The sequence below is a fragment of the Euprymna scolopes genome, chromosome 31, assembly GCF_053919585.1.
Source record: "Euprymna scolopes isolate OS-2025 chromosome 31, ASM5391958v1, whole genome shotgun sequence".
NCBI lineage: Eukaryota > Metazoa > Mollusca > Cephalopoda > Sepiida > Sepiolidae > Euprymna > Euprymna scolopes.
In genome coordinates, this window is record NC_136512.1 from 49,229,561 (window position 1) to 49,257,537 (window position 27,977).

Genomic DNA, 27,977 nt, shown 5'->3' on the forward strand with positions numbered 1-27,977 from the left:
AGAATGTGTTTGAAGATGCATGTTGGCTGCGACCTGTGAGTGATGCTCAGCACATCAACTTAGCAGAGCTGGATGCTGTTGTAAAGGGAATAAATCTTGCACTGCAATGGCAAAGAAACTGCACCTGTACACGAATTCTCTCTGCGTCTACCACTGGGTGTCTTACATGCTTTCAGGATGGACAAGAATCCGCACTAAGGCAGCCAGTGAGATGTTGATCCAGCAAAGGCTAGACATGCTGAAGAGTCTGGTCTCTGAGTATGGAGTATCAGTGAGGGTAACACTGGTAACATCACATTGTAATCGTGCCTACCAACTAACTCGTGTACCTCACAGATGGTATGGAGCCGTGAAGATGGGTGTGGAGCACGCTGCTCGATCTCACGCAGTTACAATTGGCGCGATTAGCCCATGTCAAATACAGAAGATTCATGCACAGAGTGGACATCCAGGTGTCAAGAGAACAGTGTATTTTGTGAGGTGTGTGGTATGGCAACACATGATTAGACAGGATTAGCAAAGTGTTGTTCGCATCTTGTCATCCATCTGTTTTGAGTGGAAGAGATCTTGACAGATAACGTTATTGTGTTACTATTGCGAGCGTTGGTGATGGTTGAAGTTGAATTCGATACAATTATCGTCGCAAGTGACGCAAACACATATGGAATCAGCGCATCTATTCTGCATAAAATGCCCGACAGTTCTACGGAACCTATTGGTTTCACACACGTATTGAGAACCCTACTACTTGTGGAAAGGAATTATTCTCAGATAGAGAAAGAATCCTTAGGCATCATTTTCGCGGTAACAAGATTTCACAGATTTCTCCATGGATGACATTTCAAACTTCAAACGGACCACAAGCCGCTGATCTCTACTTTTGGCTCAAAGAAAGAGTTGCCTACACATACGGCAAATAGGCTTCAAAGAAAGGAACCAATCCTACTAAATTACGACTTTGACATGGAGTTCCTTCCGTCAAAAAAGTTAGGATACGCGGACAGGCTATCCCGGTTGATACCAAGGAATGGTGAACTACTTGAAGACTCGTGATCACATCACTACGATCAGAAAGAGATTATAGTTCGATCTTATGCAACACTGTGAAAGAACTTCCTGTTACTCTTTAATGATAAGGAAAGAAGTCGAAAGCAATGATTTTATAAGAGAAACCAAGGAAAAGCAGACTGATGAACAAGTAGCAGAGATTTTCTCAACATGTGGCCAGGTATTATTATTTTGGGAGAGAGTAGTTGCTCCAGTGACCCTCCAAAAGAAAATCTTAAAGGATTTTCACACAGGACACCCTGACGCCATCAGTATGAAAAGTTCTATGTGTTCATATATCTACTGGAAAAACATGGTCAAGAATACTGAGGAAAAAAGTGAAAGCATGCAGAGGATGTTTTTTTTGTTGTTTTTTTTTACATAGGCATCACCACATTATCAAGGCCAAGCGGCCACTCAAGGATAAGGGTTAAAGAGTGTACAGTAGAAATTGGACGTTATAGTAATCATTAGTAATGAAAATTTGGTAAAGTTGATAACTTATATGGAACGGCTCATCAAGAACTTATTTACGTTAGACTTGAAGACAACCATATTGTAGTCAGCCGGAAAGCAGGAAATCGGAAGACAATTCCACAGGCGTGCAGTTCTAAGAAAGAAGCTTTGTTCATGGAATCTACGTTTAGGTTTAGGCACAGATAAAGAGTGGGGGGAATTATTGATAGTGTTTACAGCTAGACGAGTGTTTCTTGTGAAAGTTTGGCGAGGGGGGACCATAGATTGAAGCTCATTCGAACACTGTCCATGAAAATAACGATACATCAGAGACAAACTTGCAACATCTCTTCTGTGAGATAGAGGTTGCAAGGAAGAGAAAAGGACATCTCCTACGAGGCTACGAAGTCTATTTTGAACTCTATCAAGGCAGGCCAAGTCCTTTCTAGCAGCTCCTGCCCAGATGTGGCAACAGTATTCCATCCTTGGACGTACCTGGCTCTTATATAGATAGAGAATAGCATCAGCAGTGAGATATCTACCGGATCGATAGAAAGATCCCACCATTTTTCCAGCGGCCTTGGCAACAGATTTGATGTACGTGTTCCATTTAAGATCAGGAGTAATGGTCAAGCCAAGAAGTTTGTCAAAACTTGAGGCCCCCTGAAGACGAGAGCCATTCATTTCAATTGATGTCAGACGTGGATCAGAATGTTGATGATGTAAAGAGAGAAGCTTGGTTTTAGATGCATTAAAAGTAACCAGCCACTCCTTTCCCCATTGTACTTCTAAAGCGCCACCAGTTCAATTTAGCCCATGACCCAAAACTGACTATCCATGGTCATGGATATGTGTGGTCTACATGGGACCACTTAATGGGAAGTATTTCCTCATTGTAGTGGACAGCTTCTCTACATGGCCTGAAGTTTTTAGGTGCAAAAGCCGAACTACTGACTTCATGATAAAACCTCTTCATGGGATAATTCCCACGGTTCGGAGTGGTTGACGATTCAGTGTCAGATAACGGCACTCAATTTACATCCAGAGATTTTAAAGAGTTTATGGAGAACTTCCAAGTAAACCACATCACCACTCCGACTTACCACCGCAGGTCAAACAGACAGGCCGAAAGATTTGTAAATAATTTGAAGAGGGCTTTGAAGAAGGCAAAAGACACTCCATCCGAAAAAGCGTTGCAACAATTTCTCCAAGTGTACCGCATAATGCCTAACGTCTCTGGTGGAAGTGATGTTCATGAGAAAATTACGGCCAGTCTTTGATAAACTAAAACCCCAAAGTCAACTGTTCCAAAGAAGAATTGCGTGCAGGAAGAAAAAATATTCTTCCAGATGCATAAAGATAATACTTTCTGGGAGCAAGGAACAATCAAGAATAAGATCAGCCATATGGTCTAAATGGTGGAAGGACCACATTCCATGCATAAGAAACGCTGGATATGCAAACACACTTCGAATGAGTTGTGAAACTCCAACAGAAGACGCATTTGACCTGGAGCCCCCTCAAACTAGTACCAAAATACATCCTTCCAGCAGAAAAGGGAAACTATCAAACCCCTCGGAGGTTAACCTAAGACAGAAAAACTATATTTAGTTAACACCCCTATACCTATGATAGTATGGATTCGTCTGGCACTATGTAAGCCAGATATTTCTGTCGTTGAGCAGAAGGAACACATGTAGCTTAACCGAACTCTTTGCAGTGAACACTAGGACTCTTTGACCTTAATATTGTGACCCTACCTAAACAGGACCACAACAGTAATAAATGCAGTTATTTTTTAAAATTGTAATAAATACATTACTTTTGGTAAATTGTAATAAATGCAGTTATTTGTCTTAAATGGTAATAAATAGTTGTTTAATAGAAATGGTAATAAAAACAGTTATTTAGTAAAAATGGCAATAAAAACATTTGTTTTGTAAAAATCTTAATAAATGCAATTATTTTTTAAATGATAATAAAAACAGTTATTTTTAAAAATGGTAATAAATACAGTTATTTTGTAAAAATAGTAATAAATACAGTAATTTTTTAAAATTGTGATACTACAGATTTTTTGTAAAAATGATAATAAATACAGTAATTTTTAAAAATTGTAATAAAAGTTTTATGTAAAATTATTAATAAATGCAGTTATTTTGTAAAAATCGTAGTAAATACAGTAATTTTGTAAAAATGGTAATAAAAACAGTTATTTTTTATATAAAACACAGTTTGTAAAAATGCAGGTAAATGGGAAGTATTTCCTCATTGTAGTGGACAACTTCTCTACGTGGCCTGAAGTTTTTATGTGCAATAGCCCAACTACTGATTTCATGATAAAAACTCTTCATGGGTTCAGAGTAGTTGACTCAGTTATTCAGTGTCAGATAATGTCACTCAATTTACATCCAGAGATTTTTTACTCTGAGCAAGTAGTTCTAGTGAATTGCAACAAATATATACATGTGATGCACAAAAGTAATTTTAGTTATATTGATGTTGTGGGGACATACACACCATTATAAGATGCACTTATCCATTAGCCATATAAGCAGCAAGCATAGACCGCTCAATGAGAGCTATTCGGATGTCATATGGAGATGACTCCCCATGGACTTACTAATCTTCCTGTATCACTAACCCTGTTCTAGATATTCTCACCAGTCATCATGTTTTCCTACTTTCACCTTTCCCGACTCAACTACAATTGACATTAAAGCAATTTTAGTTATATTGACATTAAAGCAATTTTAGTTATATTGACATTAAAGCAATTTTAGCTATATTGATATTAAAGCAATTTAAGTTATATTGACATTAAAGCAATTTTAGTTATATTGACATTAAAGCAATTTTAGTTATATTGACATTAAAGCAATTTTAGCTATATTGATATTAAAGCAATTTAAGTTATATTGACATTAAAGCAATTTTAGTTATATTGACATTAAAGCAATTTTAGTTATATTGACATTAAAGCAATTTTAGTTATATTGACATTAAAGCAATTTTAGTTATATTGACATTAAAGCAATTTTAGTTATATTGACATTAAAACAATTTTAGTTATATTGACAATAAAACAATTTTAGTTATATTGACATTAAAGCAATTTAAATTATATTGACATTAAAACAATTTTAGTTATAGTTACATTAAAGCAATTTTAGTTATATTGACATTAAAGCAATTTTAGTTATATTGACATTAAAGCAATTTTACTTATATTGACATTAAAGTAATTTTAGCTATATTGACATTAAAGCAATTTTAGCTATATTGACATTAAAGCAATTTTAGTTATATTGGCATTAAAGCAATTTTAGTTATATTGGCATTAAAGTAATTTTAGTTATATTGACATTGAAGCAATTTTAGTTATATTGACATTAAAGCAATTTAGTTATATTGACATTAAAGCAATTTTAGTTATATTCACATTAAAGCAATTTTTGTTATGTCGACATTAAAGCAATTTTTGTTATGTTGACATTAAAGCAATTTTAGTTATATTGACATTAAAGCAATTTTAGTTATATTGACATTAGAGCAATTTTAGTTATATTGACATTAAAGCAATTTTTTTTTGTTTTTACATAGGCATCACCACATTATCAAGGCCCAGAGGCCACTCAAGGATAAGGGTTAAAGAGTGTACAGTAGAAATTGGACAATATAGTAATCATTAGTAATGAAAATTTGGTAAATTTGATAACTTATATGGAACGGCTCATCAAGAACTTATTTACTTTAGACTTGAAGACAACCATATTGTAGTCAGCCGGAAAGCAGGAAATCGGAAGACAATTCCACAGGCGTGCAGTTCTAAGAAAGAAGCTTTGTTCATGGAATCTACGTTTAGGTTTAGGCACAGATAAAGAGTGGGGGGAATTATTGATAGTGTTTACAGCTAGACGAGTGTTTCTTGTGAAAGTTTGGCGAGGGGGGACCATAGATTGAAGCTCATTCGAACACTTTCCATGAAAATAACGATAAAGCAGAGACAAACTCGCAACATCTCTTCTGTGAGATAGAGGTTGCAAGGAAGAGAAAAGGACATCTCCTACGAGGCTACGAAGTCTATTTTGAACTCTATCAAGGCAGGCCAAGTCCTTTCTAGCAGCTCCTGCCCAGATGTGGCAACAGTATTCCATCCTTGGACGTACCTGGCTCTTATATAGATAGAGAATAGCATCAGCAGTGAGATATCTACCAGATCGATAGAAAGATCCCACCATTTTTCCAGCGGCCTTGGCAACAGATTTGATGTACGTGTTCCATTTAAGATCAGGAGTAATGGTCAAGCCAAGAAGCTTGTCAAAACTTGAGGCCTCCCCAAGACGAGAGCCATTCATTTCAATTGATGCCAAATGTGGATTAGAATGTTGATGATGTAAAGAGAGAAGCTTGGTTTTAGATGCATTAAAAGTAACCAGCCACTCCTTTCCCCATTGTACTACGTGATCAAGATCAGAGGAGAGAGAATTGGAGAGAACTTGATCGTTTACTGTCTTAGATGTGCTACCGTAAATGGTAGTATCGTCAGCATAAATGTCTACAAATGATGTAAGGATGTGATTTGGAAGATCATTAATGTAGATCAGGAAAAGAGTTGGGCCCAGGATGGACCCCTGAGGGACACCGGCATTAATACTGTGAGCTTCTGATTTTTGCCCCTCAACTACTACTCTTATGAACCTATCAGAAAGAAATGATTTAATAATTGAGAAGACTTTTCCAGCTATACCATAGCTAGCGATCTTATGAAGTAAACCTTTATGCCATACCCTATCAAAGGCTTTAGATATGTCAAGAGCAATTGCCCTAGAAAGATTGCCACCGTCGAGAGATTTGCTAATCCTATGCGATATAACTGTAAGCACATCTGCTGTAGATCTAGCAGAACGGAAACCATATTGAGTGTCACTAAGAAGGTTATTTTTGTTGAGATGGTTGATTACTTCTGTATTTAACACAGATTCTAGCAACTTACTCATGACGCACAGGAGACTTATTGGCCTGTACTGAGAGGGGGATGAGCGATCACCTGAATTCTTAAATACAGGGCATACTGATGAGAATTTCCAGGGAGATGGGAAACTATTCTCCTTAAGACAACGTTTAAACAGTTTTGTAAGTATGGGCGCTAGTTCAGGTTGAAGTTTTTTGAGTACTATAATTGGAATACCGTCAGGGCCAGTTGCTTTACTGGAATCAAGGTTTTTGATTAGCTTAGAAACATCACGTACAGATATACGTATATCACATAGCGTGTTTTCTGATACAGGAGGAAATATTGGGGGGTTGGCGGCCTTGGTCGCAAAGGGTAAAATTAGTTGCAAAGTTCTTGACAAAGAGTTTGGCTTTATCTGATGCTGACGAGATTACCTCTGGTCCATTGATAATAGTTGGGATGGAGCACACGCTTCTGTTCAGGATTCTGTTTGCTATTTGCCAAAACTGGTGGGAACCAAGCCGCTGGTCAGCTACTTTGGACTTAACAGATTGAGCATACAACTTTAGTTATATTGACATTAAAGCAATTTTAGCTATATTGACATTAAAGCAATTTTAGTTATATTGACATTGAAACAATTTTAGTTATATTGACATTAAAGCAATTTTAGTTATATTGACATTGAAACAATTTTAGTTATATTGACATTAAAGCAATTTTAGTTATATTGACATTAAAGCAATTTTAGTTATATTGACATTAAAGCAATTTTAGCTATATTGACATTTAAGCAATTTTAAATTTGACAGTAGTTGACAACAGTTGACAAAGCAGCAGATATTTTATAATTTTTCCATAGAAATTTATTTAAAATATGTGAAACCAAAATAATGTCAGTTTTTATTTGTGTTATTTGCAGGTTCGATCCTGTGCGGTGTTTCTAACTTTTGTTGTGGTAAAATGCAGAAGTCAGTGAAGAAAGATGACGTCCCAATGAAAGTGTTTATTAATTTATTGGTTGGTTTAATGCAACTGTTGACAGTGACTTTTTTGTTGGTTGGTTGGTTCTGGAGTATAGCTTGGGGAATCAAAATACTACTCTTATCAAGTAAGTGTATATATACATACGTATATCTGCGCACGCATGTGTATGTGTGTATTTAAAAGCAACAGATATATTAACTTTTTGAATCCATTTTCTAAGTTGACATATACTGAGTGTTCGAGATAAATTTTATAATCTTTGATATTCTTTTATTCCAGAAGCATTTGATTATTCAATAACGATAAAATGAAATGGATAGCTGTTTATGCATATTATTTCTGGGTTTGGGAGCTGGAGACCATAGACAACTGGAACTCACTAGAATATCGGACACTAGATTAAAAAATTTAGAAATGTTAGTTGGAGCTAAGTGATCCTTAAAGAATGCCTCGAAGGCTGTGAGATGTGCGCTAAAAAATTATGATAAGATATAGAAGCATGTATTTCAACCATTCGAGCCCAAAACATTTACTCAACAACTTAAAACAAATTTCCTAATGAATCTCAATAAGGTATTTAAAGAAATTTACTTTTCTAATTTTTCTATTTTAATTTTATCCTAATTTTTCTTTTCCTTTTTTTTTTTTTTTTAAATTTTTTACAAGGAGGTCACCACTTATCAAGGTCCGGAAGCCACTCGGGGATAAGGGTTATTGCATGTACAGTACGTTGTACGTTAGTGTTGAGATTTCATATAGTGTCTACTTAAGGGGGCTGTTCATCAGGAATTTGTTTACGTTGGACTTGAAGACATCCAAGTTGTAGTCAGGTGGGAAACAGGCAGACGGAACAGAGTTCCACTGGTGTGCTGTTCTAAGAAAGAAGCTGTGTGCATGGAATTTACGTTTTGATTTAGGCACAGATAGAGAGTGGGGAAAATTTTTGACAGTGGCTTCAGCTAGACGGGTGTTTTTTGTAAAAGATTGGCGAGGGGGCACCAGAGATTGGAGTTCAGACGAGCACTTGCCATGGAAATAACGGTAAAACAAAGACAGGCTCGCAACATCTCTTCTGTGGGAGAGAGGTTGCAGGGAAGAGAAAAGGGCATCCCCCACTAAGCCATGAAGTCTATTTTGTACTCTGTCAAGGCAGGATAGACTATTTTTAGCAGCTCCTGCCCAGATATGGCAGCAGTATTCCATCCTTGGACGTACTTGGCTTTTATATAGATAGAGAATTGCATCTGTAGTGAGATATCTTCTGGAGCGGTAGAAGGAACCCACCATCTTTCCAGCGACCCTGGCAACAGACTTGATGTACGTGTTCCATTTCATATCAGGAGCAAAGGTCAAGCCCAGAAGCTTGTCAAAACATTGAGCTTCTCCTAGGCGAGAGCCATCCATTACAATTGATGCCAGATGGGGATAAGAGCGTTGATGGTGTAAAGATAGAAGCTTGGTTTTAGATGCATTAAAAGTAACCAGCCACGTCTTCCCCCACTGAACCACGCGCTCGAGATCAGAGGAGAGAGAATCCGAGAGAACTTTGTCATTTACAGCCTTTGATGTGTTGCCGTAGATGGTCGTGTCATCAGCATAGATGTCAACGAATGATTTAAGTATGTGTTTAGGGAGATCATTGATGTAGATCAGGAAGAGAGTTGGGCCCAGGATGGACCCCTGAGGGACTCCAGCATTAAGACTGCAGCCCTCTGATTTTTGTCCATCGACCACTACTCTTATGAGCCTATTAGAGAGAAATGATTTAATGATTGAGAAAACATTTCCAGTTATACCGTAGCTGGAAATCTTGTGAAGTAGGCCTTTATGCCATACCTTGTCGAAGGCCGATGAGATATAATACCTGCATTTTGGGGATTATCTATGATTTTCGTTCATTTTTGGCTAATTTTGGGGTAAATTTGACCCATTTTGGACCCTTAAGATACCTTGAAAAGCCCTATATAGGTGGGATAGCCAGTGAGAATGTTAGATGTAATGATATAGAGCCATTTATGGTCAAAAATTGCACCCTGTGTGGCTTGGGAGGTGCATTTTGGAAAATCCGTGATTTCCGACCATTTTGGGGTAATTTTGACCCATTTTGGACTCTGAGATACCCTAAAAAGCCCTATACTTGTGGGATAGCTAATGGGAATGTTAGATTTAATGATACAAATGCATTTATAGTCAAAAAATGCACCCTGTGGCTTTCAATAAGTGATTAAGTGTGTTCGGGGGCGAAATTTGGGCCATTTTCACGCATTGACGCGGTCAAATCACGTTTGGGGCCAGCGACCCTCCAAATTTATACCCGTTTTGAAAAAAATCACTTGTTCCCATCTATTTACATATAAATGAAGGTAATAAGCCACTTTTGGCATTTATTTGAAAAATTTTGTTTCTATAGCCTACCCCTAATGATAAAAATTCTTCATGGGTTCAGAGTAGTTGACTCAGTTATTCAGTGTCAGATAATGTCACTCAATTTACATCCAGAGATTTTTTACTCTGAGCAAGTAGTTCTAGTGAATTGCAACAAATATATACATGTGATGCACAAAAGTAATTTTAGTTATATTGATGTTGTGGGGACATACACACCATTATAAGATGCACTTATCCATTAGCCATATAAGCAGCAAGCATAGACCGCTCAATGAGAGCTATTCGGATGTCATATGGAGATGACTCCCCATGAACTTACTAATCTTCCTGTATCATTAACCCTGTTCTGGATATTCTCACCAGTCATCATGTTTTCCTACTTTCATATGTCAAGTGAAATTGCCCTAGAAAGGTAGCCTTTGTCGAGAGATTCGCTAATCCTATGAGATATAACCGTTAGCACATCCTAATGTTTCTATCTTCGTTATCATAAAATTCACAACTTCTTTCTCATGTTTAAAATATTTTCAGGATAATCCACATAACTTACTACAAAATGCTAGTTTTATTTTGGTGTCTTAACCCCCCCCCCCCTTTTTTGCGCTGATGAGTAAATGAATATTCGAATACAATTATTCTCAATGGTAAAATAAAATGAATATCGTTTCCGAAATGATCACTTAAGTTCATTTTGTTTGTTTTATCTGTTGAAACTGATTCGTAATTTATAATTATTAATCTTTTTAATTAATATTGATATAGGTCTAGGAGAAATATACCTATTGAGCTTATTATATATCCACAGTATTATGAGCAAGATTATTTTAAAGTATTGACACATTAAAATAAACTTTGCTCTTTAGGTCTAATTCCCTCTATAAAATTAATATATATATATATATATATATATATATATATATATATATATATATATATATATTCACTATAACCTTTTTGCGCAAATATTACGCAATATTAGTTATATTGACATTAAAACATTAATATCTTAAATTAAAAATGATCAATTTTTATGACGTGACCCTTGCTATAGTATAATTATTATAATAAATCCTGGGCAACACCGATTAAATTTTATAAACAAAAAAAAAGGAGCAGATAATGTATGGGATGATGGATTTTGCTCACGTGGAAAATTAGCCCTGTGACTGACTATCTCTGCCCTCGTGGGGATGCAAGTAAATGAGGACATTAGTTTTAATTATTTTTCTCTAACAAATAAAAAAGTTTACTTAAAAATTAAGAATAAGGAGAAAAAATTTCCCCTGAATTAAAAATAAAAATAATAATTCAGCTTAGAAGAATATTTCGAAATGAAAACAAATCTATTACAGAAAATATTTAATAACATGCTCCGTTTAAATCAATTTTTCAATTAAACTATCACAGCTATTTCCCCTTTGGTTTTCTGGTTTGAAAATGAAATGATTTCAGATTTCAGATAAAATAAGTTAAATCAAATATAAATTGAAATTTAAATAAACTAAATAATTAAAAAAATTTAATTAGTACAGTTAAAACAAAGATATTATGTCGAATAAGTAATATCATCGAGCTAATTATTTAAACAAATTTAATTTAATGAGATATTATATTTCTTGTACACACATATGGCCTTTATATTTCTTTGGTCATTGGGAGTTGTACACTGTTGCGGACCAGGATATAAATACCCTAAACTCGCTACAAGAAAAAATAATGAAACGAATTGAATGAAGGAAACAAAGAACTCAAATGCTGGAATAAAATAAACATGTTGTTTATTTTCTGTTGAGAAATAAAAGTCTTAGGTGTACATGTGTTCATTCAGCCATTGACGACTACGCATGTGGAAGGAAAGGGGAATGCAATAGAGAAACGCGAAGTGGCAAGCCGGCCTGTAGAAAGAAATGAACCCACATTTGCTTTAAACGTTATTTTCGTGTTTAAGCTAAGTAGAGAGTCGCGCACATGTCTGTGTTGATGGACCAAAACCGAAGGGGAGATAGAGTGAGAAAGTCAATTCAGGTTATGGAGATAGAAAGCGTATAAAGTGTACGTACGGTCCGATAGCTTTTTGTTCCAAAAGTGGTGTGAGGTATGCGCGTGCGCACGCATGCCAAAAAGGCATGCTGTCGGTCTGTAGACTGCCCAGCTAGGAAGCTGGTCTGAAAAGAGCTGGAAATAGCTTGTCTCTTGCTTTTATACTTGTTTCTGGTGGTCTTTTGCGCATGTGTGGATTTCCTTTGAAAGGGGAAGTGACGTTGTTCATGCATGCGTGTATGTGCGTACCTTAGCGTGTGTGTGTGTGTATACGTGAATGTGAGTGTATGTACGTGAATGTGAATATATGTATGTGTGTGGACGTGGGCGTGTATGTTTGCGTGTGTGTATGTATATGACAAGTAATATAGCTTGAGATGTGAACGCATGCTTTTGTGTGAGACTAGAAAAGGCTCGTGCAACACACAGACACACACACGAACACTACCACTTTATATATATATATATATATATATATATATATATATATATATACTAACAGATCGGCTGGCATTACCCGGTCATAAAATATTTCTTTAATAGGATATTGATGCAAAATAATGGCATAGCGATAACAATAACGATAATAACAATAACGGTAGAAAAGACACTGAGCGATTATTGGTTATCTGCAATGATCCTAAATGTTACTAAAAGCAACAAAAATAAATCAGAAATGACGTTTCTGAATTTTTGAAATAAGGATTGGTTAAATATATTATTATTCATCGAACTACTGTTCTCATCTTGAGTGTGATTTTTCACAACGTTTCAGTCGATATAACCTCCGACTTTCTTCAGGTGTATTTTGTCAAACTCGGGAATATTTCTGTCGAATTCGGGAATTTCGAGCAGAACCTTTTATTCCCTTTCACGGGAGTAGCATGCTCTTGTTCCGTCAGTCATGACGGGATTGAGGTCCTAAGTAATTCGCAAATGTATATTTCGGTCGTCCACACTGAGGATTGAACCTTCAACCTTTTGATCTTTTATTTTCTGTAATAGATTTGTTTTCATTTCGAAATGTTCTTCTAAGATGAATTATTATTTTATTTTTAATTCGGAGGAATTTTTTGGGGGGTTTATTCTTAATTTTTATGTAACCTTTTTTATATGTTAGAGAAAAAAGTAAATATGAAGAATCACTCCACCTTCGAAAATTCCTTTAAAATTACCACTCTTACAGGTTTTCAGAGGCGCTGAAAACGAAAATAACGTTTAAAATTACAGCAAACGAGTAGTTTCCAAGATATGAAAAAAAAAATGTTATTTCAAAAAGTGGGAAATCACTTTTCTATAATAATTTAACATAAAATGAGCACCCACTTTGTGGCCACCATTTGGGGGAGGGGCGCTTTCTTCCCCCCTCGGAAAATCTTTAAAAATTGCCACTAACATTAAAAGTTCCAGGAAACAAGTAGTTTATAGGAAACGAAGAAATGAACCCACATTTGCTTTAAACGTTATTTTCGTGTTTAGCACCCCCGAAAATCTATGAAAGTGGTAATTTTAAAGGAATTTTCGAGGGTAGAGTGACAGCAGTGTCAGAAACCGATCTTAAGAATGTGTGAAAAAATTGAATAATTCGACCTCCTATCTTTACAAGCTTATAACTACTTAAAAAATGTAATTCAAACCCTAATTTTTTTTCAATTAAAGGAGCAAAGACTAAATTAAAAAAAAAATATAACAGGTTTGATAGCAAATTATGCAATATTTGTTTTTTTAAATTGGCTTTCTTTAAAAAAGATTTAAAGAAAATCAACGAAATTTTATTTCTTCGATTATAAAAAATCGATATAAATTCCAAAAAATCACTTACCTATAAAAATACTATTGAATGTGTAGTTCAGAATTTATCCATATTTATATTTAAAATTCCATTTATTTTTTATATAAAAGAATTTTTTAAATGACTATTTAAAAAAAGCGCCACGACGCAAGCATTTTTATGTAACGGAAGTACCGATTTGTCCTTGTTTAGAACTACGGATGGGCAGAAGAATCCAGCCTGATGGTAAGACTGTACACCCTAACGCTGACGCTAATGGTTCCGACACATCTTCTGAGAGCTCCAATGAAGATGAAGTAGTCCAGCCAATCCCCCTTCGTAGAAGTGCCCACAACAAACGACCGCATCCATCATGTCAAATGTGTGGTCTGGAGACCAGGGTGGCGTGTAGAGTTGAATATAATAATCAAAGAGGAAAGCGCCCGCGTGTGTATGTGTGTGTGTTGTGCGGTCATACAACTTACCTTCGGATGGGATCTGAGAGAAAGAGAAATTAAAGATGGCAGCCATGGATTTATAAGGTGTAGTCTCATGGAATCTCACGAGATCTCATCTTCCACTGCACATATATGCAAATGGAATGGGGTCAGTTTTCTGATAAAATGTCTGTTGGCAGAGGCAGTGGGGAGAGACGTGCTGGAAGTTGAGAGAGAAAGTTGTCAGTGACAAATTCTAGCTGAACTTTTGCGTATTGTATTTGGTTTATTTTGTTTTGCTGTTTACCAGCCCATTTAACGTCATATATATATATATATATATATATATATATATATATATATAAAAATATATATATATATATATCATTTAGATGATATCAGAAAATGAGAACAAGCTGGAGATAATTAAAAGTCTCATCCCTATCCAATTGCTTCTGTCGTATCGACTATATCATGATTCTCATAATGATTAGTAAGCAGAGACACATAGTGTTCTTCCTTATCCATCACCGAAGCCAAGTGATACAAACAGATATGACTTCCAGAACAAAAGCCAAACATTCAGCATACAAACCATGTAGCTTTCAACTAAATCACATAATGACTGAATAGTATTGCATTGAAAGAAAGTGTGCTCCATAGATTCCTTCCAATGACTACACTAAACACAACTAGTGAAATGCAGCGTTTCCCTCACAAGATATGCACATTTTGTCGAGGCAATATAAGCTAATGCTTGACATACCCAGACTAATGTAGGCACCCAGATGCGACCTCCAAGACACAAGTACTCGAAAAGAGCAAACGACGATATAAAATGAGCAGATGGCTGTGCGAATTGTGTACCTTTTCTCTCCTTTAATGAAAAATTCCTATTGGTTCACAAACTAACTCTGACCCTGATTGCTTTCAACACTTCTGATCAATTTTTCTTCAACATAAGATCAAAGAAGAAGCCAAACCTTGAATGTCATTAATGAGATGTCAGCTCAGCTAAAGGGTGCTAGTAAAACTACAGTGCCTAACCTAGTAGACTTGTCACAATTGATTTTGGCCTCTTTAACTGAATCATATAGTCTGATCTTCATGTTAATGACTCTAACCTTGCCATTTCTCATTGCAAGTACTATCACCTCATTGGCAAAGACTGAGTACTTTAATATGGTGCCTCTTTGTAGGGTCAGATTCACTCTTAGCCTGTGAAAGAAAAATGTCAATACAAGCAGATAAAACATTCCCGATGAATTGATGGGTTTAGTTTCGACCTCAACCCATTCAACTCCACTAGTGCACTAAAAAAACTTTGGGTCATAGCCGATTGAAGACAGCGATGGTTAATTATGTCGAATGCTTTGATTTGAACTCAACCTCAGATCAAAAGTCTCAAACTCAAATCCAACTGTTCTCTTCTCTCTGCACTTTCCACACTGACGCCCAAAATAAAGAGGATGGCTCCTTTATAGAGAGAGCCAACCACATCTCATTTGCATACCCCCTCACCCCCTCTCGTCACATCACGTGATTTTCAGTTCATAAATACTAGGGGGCGCCATTTTTATTTTCTCTTTTTTTCTTTCCTAACACGAGCCGCACGATGCATGAGGTAAGGTTCTTTACTTTTAACCACAGAACTGATCAGCATGGCTTCTTAGTCTAAGTTTCTCAATAATGAAATGTACTTATTCGAGATTAATTAGACTAAAATCTTCATTTCTGTATTGTAAGGACCTAAAATCATTTATAAATCCCATTTTTGTTTTTGAGAATTTGATAATGTCCCAGACAAAATACTTAAATTCCTAAACCAAGAGTTAAAATCAGTATCAAGAGAGAAACATGGACAACTGACTTCAATATACTTCATAGAGTAAAATCCTTGATTCCAGGAAACGTCTTTTATACACCCTTAACACTCAACTGCTTGTGACCCAAACATGAAAAAAGTGCTACTTCCGGAGACATTCTTTTTTTTATCTACAATAGTCTGGTTTTATTAGTTAAAAGGTTAAGGTTTAATATCTGTATTACTAGCCCTTGCATCCACTGCTTGATCTAATCTAGATTCTATTTTCACTTTAACTGCTCATGATTTCAGGTTAATTCACGACTATATTCAGCAGAATCTATTCATATTAATACGATTAAAGTGGATTTCCTGTAGACAGCATTGAAACGTTGACAGTCATGGTTGATTTGAAATTTTCAAGTATTAGTTCTCGTGTTTTGGTCATTTTACAATCAGCTGTTTCTATTGATTTGAGTTCTTCGGCCTCAGCTAATCAGAATACTGCATACTTTTCCATATGTAATAGAATTTCTAATTTTTTCATGTTTTAATTGGCGTTACTTTTCCTTGAATTCTATTTTGGTCAGCTTTCTGATTTTCTTTTGTTAAACAAAACACTTTATCCTCTTCTACTTACTTATCCCTGTTATAAATAATAAACTATTAAATAAACTTTGGTAATTAAAAGACATTAAAACTCAGTACACATCAGTATTTCTTGTATGGTCCCATGCAGACAAAAACAAAAAAAATGGCTGCCTTTCCGGTTTTATGCTAATCCAACTGATCGCTTTATGCAAATGAGATGCTGCTGATTGTAGTATAAAAGCCTGACTTTTATAGAGACTCAGGGATTTAGGATTAGGATTTAGGAGAGGGTTTTGTGAGTAGAGAGTTGTTTTTGCAGTTGGAAGAAATTAGACAGCAGAGTGGTGGGAAGGTTTTTTTGTTTTTTTTATTTTTGGACATCAGAGCCAGGAGGAATTTACTCTATTTTGGCAAAAATGAGCGAATAAGGCTAAACAGCGACATCATCAGGCCATTTACTGGAGAAGGAGATGTGGTTGCCTGGCTTAACAAGCTGAAGCTAATTGCGAAGCTTCAAAAGATCGAAGATGTAGCAACATTAATTCCAATGTATTTGGAAGGGAATGCACTCGCAGTCTATCTGGAAATGGGAGAAACGGGCCAAACCATCACTGAGAATATTAAGAGTAAATTAAAGACTACATTTTCGGAGAGTGTTTTTGAGGCGTACAATAAGCTCAAGAAAGTTGCCTGGACCGGGGAATCAGTGGCAGAAATAAAACATTTAGCAGGATTGGCTGGATATATGGGGCGCAGCCTTGAGAAAACTGTTAAGCTGGCTGTCACGAGTGGTTTTCCTAACCGCATTTCCATGAAGCTGCAGCAAATGAGTGAGATTGAAACCATCGAGGTGGAGGAGATTTTGAGGCATGCTAGGGTGTTGACGAAACATCCTGGTGAACTAGGGGCAGTTGCAGCCTCTATGGCAAACAATCTCAGCCGAGAAGAACAGTTGGTGAGAGGAGAAAAGCATAAATTTACCGGCAAATGTTTCAGATGTCAAGGATCCCACCTGCTAAGAGACTGTAAAGAGCTACAACCAGGCATTATCTGTTTTCGATATAACCAGGTTGGGCATATTAGCAGGGTGTGTTCTGTGCGTCAGGGAAACAAGTAATGTTGTAGTCACCCCTTTGATACTGAGATAGCATGTGAGGGCTTGTTGCCCAGATAGTGATCACTATCAATGGGAACAGGGCTAGAGTCCTTGTTGATACCGGCTGGACAACTACGCTTCTCACTACAAGTGTTGCTGACTCATGGAATGGCGCAAGCAATATTTGAGCAGTAGATGGTAGGGAGGTGAGGTGCTGTGGAGAGGCAGATGCTGAACTCGTGGTGTGACTGCTGTGACAGAATGATTGTGCTGAACAGGTTTATTGTGGGAATCAACATGCTACTGGGCCTAGATGTGATAGACCGACTTGGAGGACTTACAAAAGATAAACGCCAGGTGATGTTTGGTAATCAATGTCTATCAAGAATGTCAAGAAGTTCAACCAATAGCAATACTGTCCAATCGACAAAACCCAGGCCATGTTAAATTGATGATGAGAATTTTCGAGTCTATTTCAATGGCGACAAGTGGACTGGAGAGTGGCAATGGTCAGCAGAACCACCTGTGTTAACAAACCAGGTTAACTGCTACAAAAGCACATTGAAAGGAGAGAAGAGGTGAATCAACAAAAAATTCTGATACTATGATCGGGGAAGGTTGAAGGAATTCTATCACTCATGTGGTTCACCCCACCAAGAAAAAAGTCAGACCCATGTTGTATTTCCGAGAATTAAACAAATGTATGGCTAGTCACACAAAAGATGGAATTGATGTGTGTGAATAAGTTATGAGAAAGTGAAGGAGAATGGGATAATCAACTAAAATCAGCCTACCTACAAATCCATGTAGACGAAAAACTATGGCGGTATAAAGGTCGAATTTATTGTTTGACCAGACTAGGATTTGGATTGAATTCTGCACCAAAGATCATGGCAGCAATTCTTAAGACTGTGCTGGCCAAAGATGGTGCTGTTAAGAGAGACATTTGCTTCTACATTGATGATGTGCTGGTAGACGAGACCGTGGTGTCTGTGGAAAGGATGAGGAATTATGTAAAAACGTACAGACTGATGGCTAAACTGGAAATCATTGGAAAACAGAACGGCTTTGGGATTGAGATTACAGCAGTATAAGGCAGGAAAGTTGATGTTTGGACGAGGAAATGAGATCCGTGAAGCTAGGGAGGACCCAACCAAGAGAGAGCTTTTCTTAATATAAGGAAAGTTGGTTGGCCATTGCCCCATAGCCGGATGGTTGCGAACAGCATGCAGCTTTTTATTAAGAGGCAGACGAGTACGGACCAATAGGAGGATGCGATTGACTGAGGAGTGCTGCTCATGATACAAGAAGTCATTGCAAAAGTGAAAAACGTGGACCCGGTGAAGGGAGAATGACGGGTTAGGAGCTGTGAAGGAGTGGTATGGAGTGATGCTAGCCATCTGGCATCAGGGGTATTATTAGAAATAGGAGGTGCAACTGTTGAAGACGCTGCTTGGTTACGTAAAAAAGACAATAGTGCCCATATCAATGTTGCAGAGCTCGATGCTATGATGAAGGGCATCAATCTAGCTTTAAAATGGGGGTTACAGGTGGTGGATGTTAGAACAGACTCGGCAACAGTGGCATCATGGATTAAATTGGAGGTGTCTGGGGATAAGCGGATCAAGACAAAAGGAGCAGCGGAGATGCTTATCAAGCATAGACTTGGAGCGCTGGGAGACTTGGTTCGAGGATTCAAACTAAAGTTAACTATTACCTTAGTTCCGTCAAGACAAAAGGGGCAGCAGTCGACTTGGAGCACTTGGAGACCTAATCCGAGAATTTGAACTGAAGGTAACCGTTACCTTGGTTCCAACACAGAAGAATAAAGCAGATGGATTGAGCAAAGTGAAAAAGGCTTGGCTAAGGGAAAATGTAGCGTGCATCCAGGAGATAAGCGGGTGATGAAAAAGACGTTGGGAGAGCGACGATTGAATTGGTCGGGGAATCGTGTTGCTGTTGCTTCTCGTGCCGTGTGAGGATATTCTACCGTTGTTGGGTCCGGTCTGAGTAACCGTTCGCGTCCGTCTAGGCACCTTGCTAGTTGGATTCCGTGCAGAACCAGTGTATAATGGTTATTGAATTGCTGCAACATTTATAACATCTTTTCCTGAACTTACCGTGTTAAAGAGAGAGTCGGGCGCCATCTTGAATTTTTCCTTATACATCTACAGAGGGCGCAGTAATTCTTTTTTTTTTAAAGGATTTTCCTTACACATTTTTTTACAAGCTATTTCGGCAATTTGGCCTCTAGGACTATGACCGAGTTGAAATTCGACTTTTAAGTTTTAAATTTATGCATACCCGAGTTTGACGGGTCCACGTCCATCGTCGACTGGGTTTAAAGGGTCGAGCTGACATGCGACATTTGTGAGGTGAAAAGGGTACACACTGTGATTCCCCTGAGATTGGCTGGGGGTGCCTTGAGTGTATATCAGCAACTCAGTGCTGCCGAAAAGGGAGATGTCACCGCAATTAAAGCTGCACTGTACAAGGCATTTGCCATGGATCCTTGCACGGCCTATGAAAAATTTGCTTCCCAAAAACTTCTACCGGAGGAAAGCGTGGACGTTTTCTTCGCGGAGTTAAAGAAACTCACAGTCTTGTTCGGTGGAGGGGTATCGGAGCAGACGCTCACGGACGCGTTTGTGGCGGACCTTCCCACTCTGTTGAAGCAGCTACTGAGAGCCTCAACCAGCGTTTCAACAACGACCATGGAACACTTGATGGAACGTGCTCGAGCCATCATCAACGATGAGGAGGACCTGGGGGAACCAGTTGTGATGGCGACACAGACAGGCCAGATTGGCGCTCGGGAGATTCCAAATCAGAACCCTGCAAGCAATGGGAAATGTTTTCGCTGCGGCCGACGCGGACATTTTGCAAGGAATTGCACCAACAGGGGGCGTGTGCGCTGTTTTAATTGTGGCGGTTTGGGGCATCTAGCCCAAAACTGTGCGGGAAATGTATCAGGGGAGAGGACGTCAGCGCTGCCCTGCTCCCCGAGCAAAATTTGAACAAGGCGCAACCAGTGATGACCGTCTACGTAAACAGGATACCCTGCTCAGTACTTCTCGACTCAGGCTGTTCGCATACTATAGTGAGCGCCAGGCTGTGTCCAAGTTGGACTAAGAGAAAGATCAAAGTCACCACGATAGGAGGCAAGACCCAGACATGCTGTGGAGCTGGAACTGTCGAGATCTACACGGACACCGGTGCAGCCACTAAGATCAATGTGCTCATGACCCAAGGAAATCTCCTGGGGTTTGACCTGTTGCTCGGATACGATGCCAATAAGGCGCTGGGGGGAGTCGCAATTCATCGGGATGGAAAGGTGTGATTCTTGGAGGCCCCAGCATGTGCAGCGCTCCACATCGATCGGCCGGATTTTACAGTGGACTACGACTCTTGCAAGAGGGCCTGGATTGCATCTTGGAAGTGGACCGAGGGAATGGCACCGACTAAACTCAAGAATGGGATTGCAGAGTACCCTATACGAAAGGGAACTAAAGGCGTGGATCCAAGATGGCTGGTTAATCCCCTACCCTGAGGACAAGCTTGGGTCTCCCAAGGGTCTAATACCCTTGATGGCAGTAGTCCAGCATAACAAGTCGAAAGTACGGCCCGTGCTGGACTATAGGGAGCTTAACAAGCATATTGAAGCCTACACTGCTGATGCTGACATATGCGCCAGCAAGTTGAGGGAATGGCGTCAGAAAGGCACTAATGTCTCGATATTGGATTTGTGAAAAGCCTATTTATAGGTGCGAGTTGATGAGACGTTGTGGCCGTTCCAGACAGTTTGGTTCCAGGGGCAGAGGTACTGCCTTACACGCCTTGGCTTTGGCCTAAATGTGGCACCACAGATCATGAAGACTATTGTCAACACAGTATTGTCCTAAGAAAAGCCCATGAGGGACTCAACGTCAGCTTACATTGATGGCGTATACGTCAATGAATCTGCGTCGTGTGTCAAAGAAAAGTTGGCTCAGTTTGGTCTGGAATGCAAGAATCCCAAACGTTTAAGGGAAGGAGCAAGTGTATTGGGATTGGATGTTTATGAAGAAGAGGGCACCCTACAATGGAGGCGTGGCAGTGAAATTCCAAGCATCCCCAACCTCGTTACAAGGCGGACCGTTTTTTCTTGGTGTAGAAAACTTGTTGGTCACTTACCGGTCTGTGGCTGGCTCCGCGCAGCTGTTGGTGTAATTTAACAACCACGGGTTGGGATGACATATCCGATGACGTCCTACTAACTCTGATGATTAAAGAGACACTGGAGAGAGTGAACAAGAAGGACCCTGCCTGTCGGCGGTAGTGTGTTAACGGAGACAACATAGGTGTGTGGGTTGATGCCAGTTCTTTGGCGTTGGGAGTATCATTGGAGCAAGGAGGAAACGTGTTCGAGGATGCATGTTGGCTGCGGCCTGTAACAGATTCTCAGCATATCAACCTGGCAGAGCTGGACGCTGTTGTAAAGGGGGTAAATCTGGCCCTGCAGTGGCAGTCTAAGAAGTTGACCTTGTACACAGATTCTCTCTGTGTCTACCACTGGGTGTCTGACACACTTTCAGGATGGACACGAATCCGTACCAAGGCAGCAAGCGAAATGTTAATACGGAGAAGGCTAGACACGCTAAAAAACCTGGTATCTGAGTATGGGCTATCACTGAGCGTCACTCTGGTGCCATCACATTGTAATCGTGCTGACCAACTGACCCGAGTACCTCACAAATGGTATGAAGCCGCGAAGATGGGAATGAAGATTACTGCTCGATCTTGTGCAGTTGCAATCGACCCATGTCAAATACAAAAGATTCATGCACAGAGAGGACATCCGGGTATCAAGAGGACCTTTTATTTTGTGAGGCGCGTATACCCAGCAGTGACCAAGATGGATGTCAGACAGATCGTCAGAAATTGTGAGGCTTGCCAGTCTATTGATCTTGCACCAGAGCGATGGCAGAAGGGTCGCTTGGAAGTTGAGAGTGTGTGGCAGCGGCTGGCATGGATATTACCCATTACAGTGGCAAGCCCTTTCTAACTTTCATTGATTGCGGGCCTACGAGATTTGCGGTGTGGCGGCAGATGACCAGACAGGATTCAGCAAATGTTGTTCGCCATCTATCATCCATTTTTTTTGAGCGAGGTGCGCCGGAAGAGCTCCTGACTGACAATGATGCAGTGTTTTGTAGCCAGCAAGTTCGGCAGTTGTTAGATGAGTGGGGCGTCCGACTACGGTTGCGATGTGCGCATGTGCCGTCAGGAAATGGCATTGCTGAAAGAAGCCATCGCAGCATCAAGAGAATTGCTGCCAGGAAGCGATGTACTATTATGGAAGCCACATATTTGTACAACATTACGCCAAAGGACGGGACGTCCCCTTCAACCGCACCTGCGAATGCTATTTACACGTACCGAGTCGGAGTGAAGGGAATCAACACTACGCAGCCAGCCGACAAGGGAACATATAACAGATATGAAGTGGGAGATCCAGTGTGGGTGCGGCCCCCAGGAAATCGGTGCACCGACAAGTTTAAGCGAGGACAAATATCTGGAGTGATTAACCAGCAGTCTGTTTTGGTCGATGGAACCCCACGACATGTGCGAGATCTTCGCCCAGCTACCGAGGTGCGTCACACAACTACAGAAGAAAGCAGTGAAGCGTCTAGCAATGAGCTGCCGATGCACGGATTCGGTGAGCCCCCTCCAGAGACTGATAATGATACTTCATCTGATGAGGCGGAACCAGATCCAGAGCCCGAATCTGAAACAGTGAATGTACCTCTTCGCAGAAGCACACGCACTAAAAAGCCACCCCCCAGTGCTCTCTATGTGATCATCAGATCAGGGGGGAGTGTAACGTGCATCCAGGAGATAAGCGCCCGCGTGTTTGCGTGTTGTGTGTGTACGTGGGAGAGACGGACGAGGGGAAAAGACTTACCTCGAGACCAGCTCAGCGTCACCGACCGAAAATAGAAAAGAAAGACCAAGATGGCAGCCACCGTCTTTTGTAAAGTATGATGTCTCGCAAAGTCACACGAATTCTCGCAATACGCAAATTTAGCTGGACTAGAACGACGATAAAAGCGGGTGAGGAAAAAGACGTTGGGAGAGCGACGATTGAATTGGTCGGGGAATCGTGTTGCTGTTGCTTCTCGTGCCGTGTGAGGATATTTTACCGTTGTTGGGTCCGGTCTGAGTAACCGTTCGCGTCCGTCTAGGCACCTTGCTAGTTGGATTCCATGCAGAACAAGTGTATAATGGTTATTGAATTGCTGCAACATTTATAACATCTTTTCCTGAACTTACCATGTTAAAGAGAGAGTCGGGCGCCATCTTGAATTTTTCCTTATACATCTACAGAGGGCGCAGTAATTCTTTTTTTTTTAAAGGACTTTCCTTACACATTTTTTTACAGAAAAGAAAGCTGTGGCTCCAGTGGGCTGTACAAGAGAACAGGTAAATGACCTGCATAAGATGCATTACTTATGCATTTATACTTAGCAAAAAAGGTGAATTGCACATCGCAATGGAAGATGTCTGGGAGGTGGTGGAACAATATAGGGAATTTCAATCCATTGACCCTGCGCCGGCTAAACACGAAAAAGGGGAATTACATGTGACAGAAAATTGGGGCAACTAACCATTGCCATCAATCATTATAGACACAAACCATATCTGACTATGATCGACTGTGGGTCGGCAGTCGGCAATATGGTGAAGAATGAGAACAGAAACGGCTGAAGAAATTAATAAAATTGTTGAGGAGATGTTTATGGAAAGGGGACCGGTAGAAGAAGTGCTAGTTGATAATGGTATGTCCTTTCGTTCAGAAGTTTTTTGAGAGCTATGTGTAAAGTTGAACATTAAGCAACATTGACTGTAACAGAAAAAGTGGAACAGGCAAAAGCAGAAATCGTAGTTGGTGAAGAAGTGATAGTGAAGTCACTCAATCCTCGTTGTACAAAACAATGCCACATCACATATTGGATGTACAAAAAGTTTCTTTGCTGGCAGAGGAGGAGGTTGAAGAAGTCCTGCATAAAGAACCAGTGTGAAGGTCGTACCGTGAAGAAAGACTTTCGGCATGGACGATGGACTATAAGACCAATTGTTGATCTTAAAGATAAAGGAACGTTCAATAAAAAGGATTAAAAAATCAGTACACACCTGTTTCTTGTGTGCTCCCATGCAGGCAAAAAGAAAAGAAAAAAATGGCTGCCTTTCCCGTTTTATACAGATTCAACTGATCGCTTTATGCAAATGAGATGCTGCTGATTGTAGTAAAAAAGCCATATTTTTATAGAGACTCGGTGATTTAGGATTTGGTGAAAAAAGGAGTGAGTCTTCTGGGCGGAGAGTTGTTTTTGCAGTTGAAAGAAATTAGACAGCAGAGTGGTGAGAAAATTTTTTTTTACATTTTTTATATCAAAGCCAGGATAAATTTACACTTTTCACTATCTTGCCATTATGACTAATAACCTAAACATATGATCCTATGCTATTAGTGACTTGCAAATTTAGATACTAATAATACTACTCACTATCTAAGATCAATAATTGATCTCATAGTCCATCATCCATGCCAGGCGTCTTCATTCATGGTACGACCATCATATTGGTTCTTCTTGCAGAACTTCATCAGCCTCCTCCTCTATTGTCTTGACCAATCGTAATTTCCACTTGTGCTTGTTCCACTCTTTCTGTGACCGCCAGTGGACGCCGCTATTTGTATGTAAAAACAGATTGAAGGGGCATGGACGTTTCATCTTGGCCAGCCTTTGGTGCCATATTATACCAAATACAGTTTCTTGGGGCGAAATTTGGCTTCTTTATGTTACAGCTGTTATCGTGTGATAGTATCTTTATGATTCAGTTGCCATGGGTGATACATAGCTCTAAAATATTGCCGAACTTTCCACTTTGCACATAGCTTTCTAAAAATTTCCGCACAGAAAAACATACTATTATCCACCAAAACATCCTCCACTGGCCCCTTTTCCATAAACACTTAACAACTCCCTTCACATTTCCATAAACACTTAACAACTCCCTTCACCTTTCCATAAACACTTAACAACTCCCTTCACATTTCCATAAACACTTAACAACTCACTTCACCTTTCCATAAACACTTAACAACTCACTTCACCTTTCCATAAACACTTAACAACTCCCTTCACCTTTCCATAAACACTTAACAACTCCCTTCACCTTTCCATAAACACTTAACAACTCCCTTCACCTTTCCATAAACACTTAACAACTCCCTTCACCTTTCCATAAACACTTAACAACTCCCTTCACCTTTCCATAAACACTTAACAACTCCCTTCACCTTTCCATAAACACTTAACAACTCCCTTCACCTTTCCATAAACACTTAACAACTCCCTTCACCTTTCCATAAACACTTAACAACTCACTTCACCTTTCCATAAACACTTAACAACTCCCTTCACCTTTTCAGCTGTTTCCATTTTGATTTTGTTCCATATTGTTACCCTTACAGGCCCACAGTCAATCATAGTTAAATACAGTTTGCTTTGATAATGTATGATATCAATGATTAGTCGTCGTCAATTTTCTGCCACATGCAATTGCCCTTTTTCATGTTTAGCTGGTGTAAGGTCAATTGATTGACATTCTCTTCATTGCTTCACTTCCTCCCAGACATCTTCCATTGAGATGTGCAGATTCATTTTTCTTGTTAAGTATAAAGTTTGTTCCTTCCTGAAATGATGCATCTTATGCAGGTCCTTTAGCTTCCCTGCTGCACAGCACATCAAGGCCATATCTTTCTTTTCCTTTAACCAGGCATTCTTCACTCTGGTTAGCCCATCCACTTTATCTTTTCTGCAATGGAACCAAGGTGACACTTACCTTCATTCCAAATTCTTGGATTAGTGCTCCAAGTCAAAGCTTGATAAGCATCTCGATAGCACCCTTGTCTTGATCTGTTTATCTCCTGGCACTTCTGATTGAATTCATGATGCTAAAGTCGCTAAGTCTGTCCTAACGTCCACTACATGCAGCCCCATTTTAAAGCCAGATTGATGCCCTTCATCGAGCTGTGCAACATTGATATACGCACTATCAGTGAAGCAGTCAATGTAGGCAATGTTAATCAATTGACCCTGCACCAGCTAACCACGAAAAATGGGAATTACACGTTGCAGAAAATTAACAACAACTGCCCATTAACTATGATTGACTGTGGGTCTGGGAGGGTAGCAATATGGTGCAAAATCAAAATCAGCTAAAAAGGTGAAGAAGGTTGTTAAGGAAGTGTTTCACGGTCAAGAAGCATCTTATTAGTTACACCTCCTATTTCTAACCCCAACCCTTAATGCCATGCTGCTAGTGTTGCTCCATATTACCCTTCACAGCTTTTTTTTAATTTACCATTCTCTTTTTACAAGGTATACTTTTTTCATTTATACAATGACTTCTTGTGTCATGAGCAGCACTTCTTGGTCAAATGCGTTTTCTCATGTCTGTACTGGTCTGCCATTTAATAAACTGCCTTTTAATAAAACTGCATGCAGACTGCAATCATCCGACTCCAAGCCACCTAATCTTCTACATACCGAGAAAAGTTTTCTATTGGTTCGGCCATCCTGGCTTCAAGAATTTTGTTTCCTCATCCAAACATCAACTTTCCTGCCTTATTCCACTGTAATCTCAATTCAAAAGCCATTCTGTTTTCTAACGACTTGGCTGGTTTAGCTATCAGTTCATACGTTTTGACATAGTCTTACACCCTTTCTGCCGTGACCTCGGTCTCCTCTACTAGTACATCATTGATATTAGAGCAGGTGGCTCTCTTAACCACATCATCTTTGGTCAACACCGGCAAAATGAGGATTGAAAGCAGTCGTTTGATTATTAGTAATGCCCCAGGAAGCAAAAATTCCTTTAGTTCATCTGACATGAAAGTGGTTCCACGATCAGAATGTATGAAAGAAGGTTTTCCACATATGGAGAATAAGCTAATTAGGTGTTTCCGGACAGTTGCAGCTGAAACATCAGCACAGGGGAAAGCGAAAGGAAAGCGTGAGTATTCATCAACGACTGTCAGTATGTATCGGTTGTGAGAATTTGAAGTTAAAGGTTCTTTGAAGTCCACACTTAGTTTTTCAAAATGCTGACCTGGTTTTACGGGAGTCTGAGGGGCCATCTTAAGAAACCTAGGTTTTACGTTAGAACAGACCCTGCAGGCTTTTGTAACTGCTCTCACATCTTTCACAAAGTATGGCATATTTTTGGTCAATGATCAACTTAAAATGCTTCCCAAGCAATAAATGTCGCCATTTTTGGATCGCCTCTATAATTGTATAGGCCTCTTTTTCAACTGCAGAATGCTTCTGCTCAGCAAAGCTTAAAGTTCTTTAAAAAAA

The 27,977-nt window shown here is 39.2% G+C and overlaps 1 protein-coding gene across 1 annotated transcript in view; it reads left to right on the plus strand.

Annotated features, from left to right (window-relative positions):
• Nucleotides 1-27,977, plus strand: part of LOC145255525 (uncharacterized) — a 152,787-nt gene that overhangs the window by 43,568 nt on the left and 81,242 nt on the right. Inside the window, exon 2 of the mRNA XM_080113985.1 lies at nt 7,383-7,571. Coding sequence (XP_079970111.1) covers nt 7,383-7,571 — 189 coding nt within the window. The remainder of the gene's footprint in view (nt 1-7,382; nt 7,572-27,977) is intronic.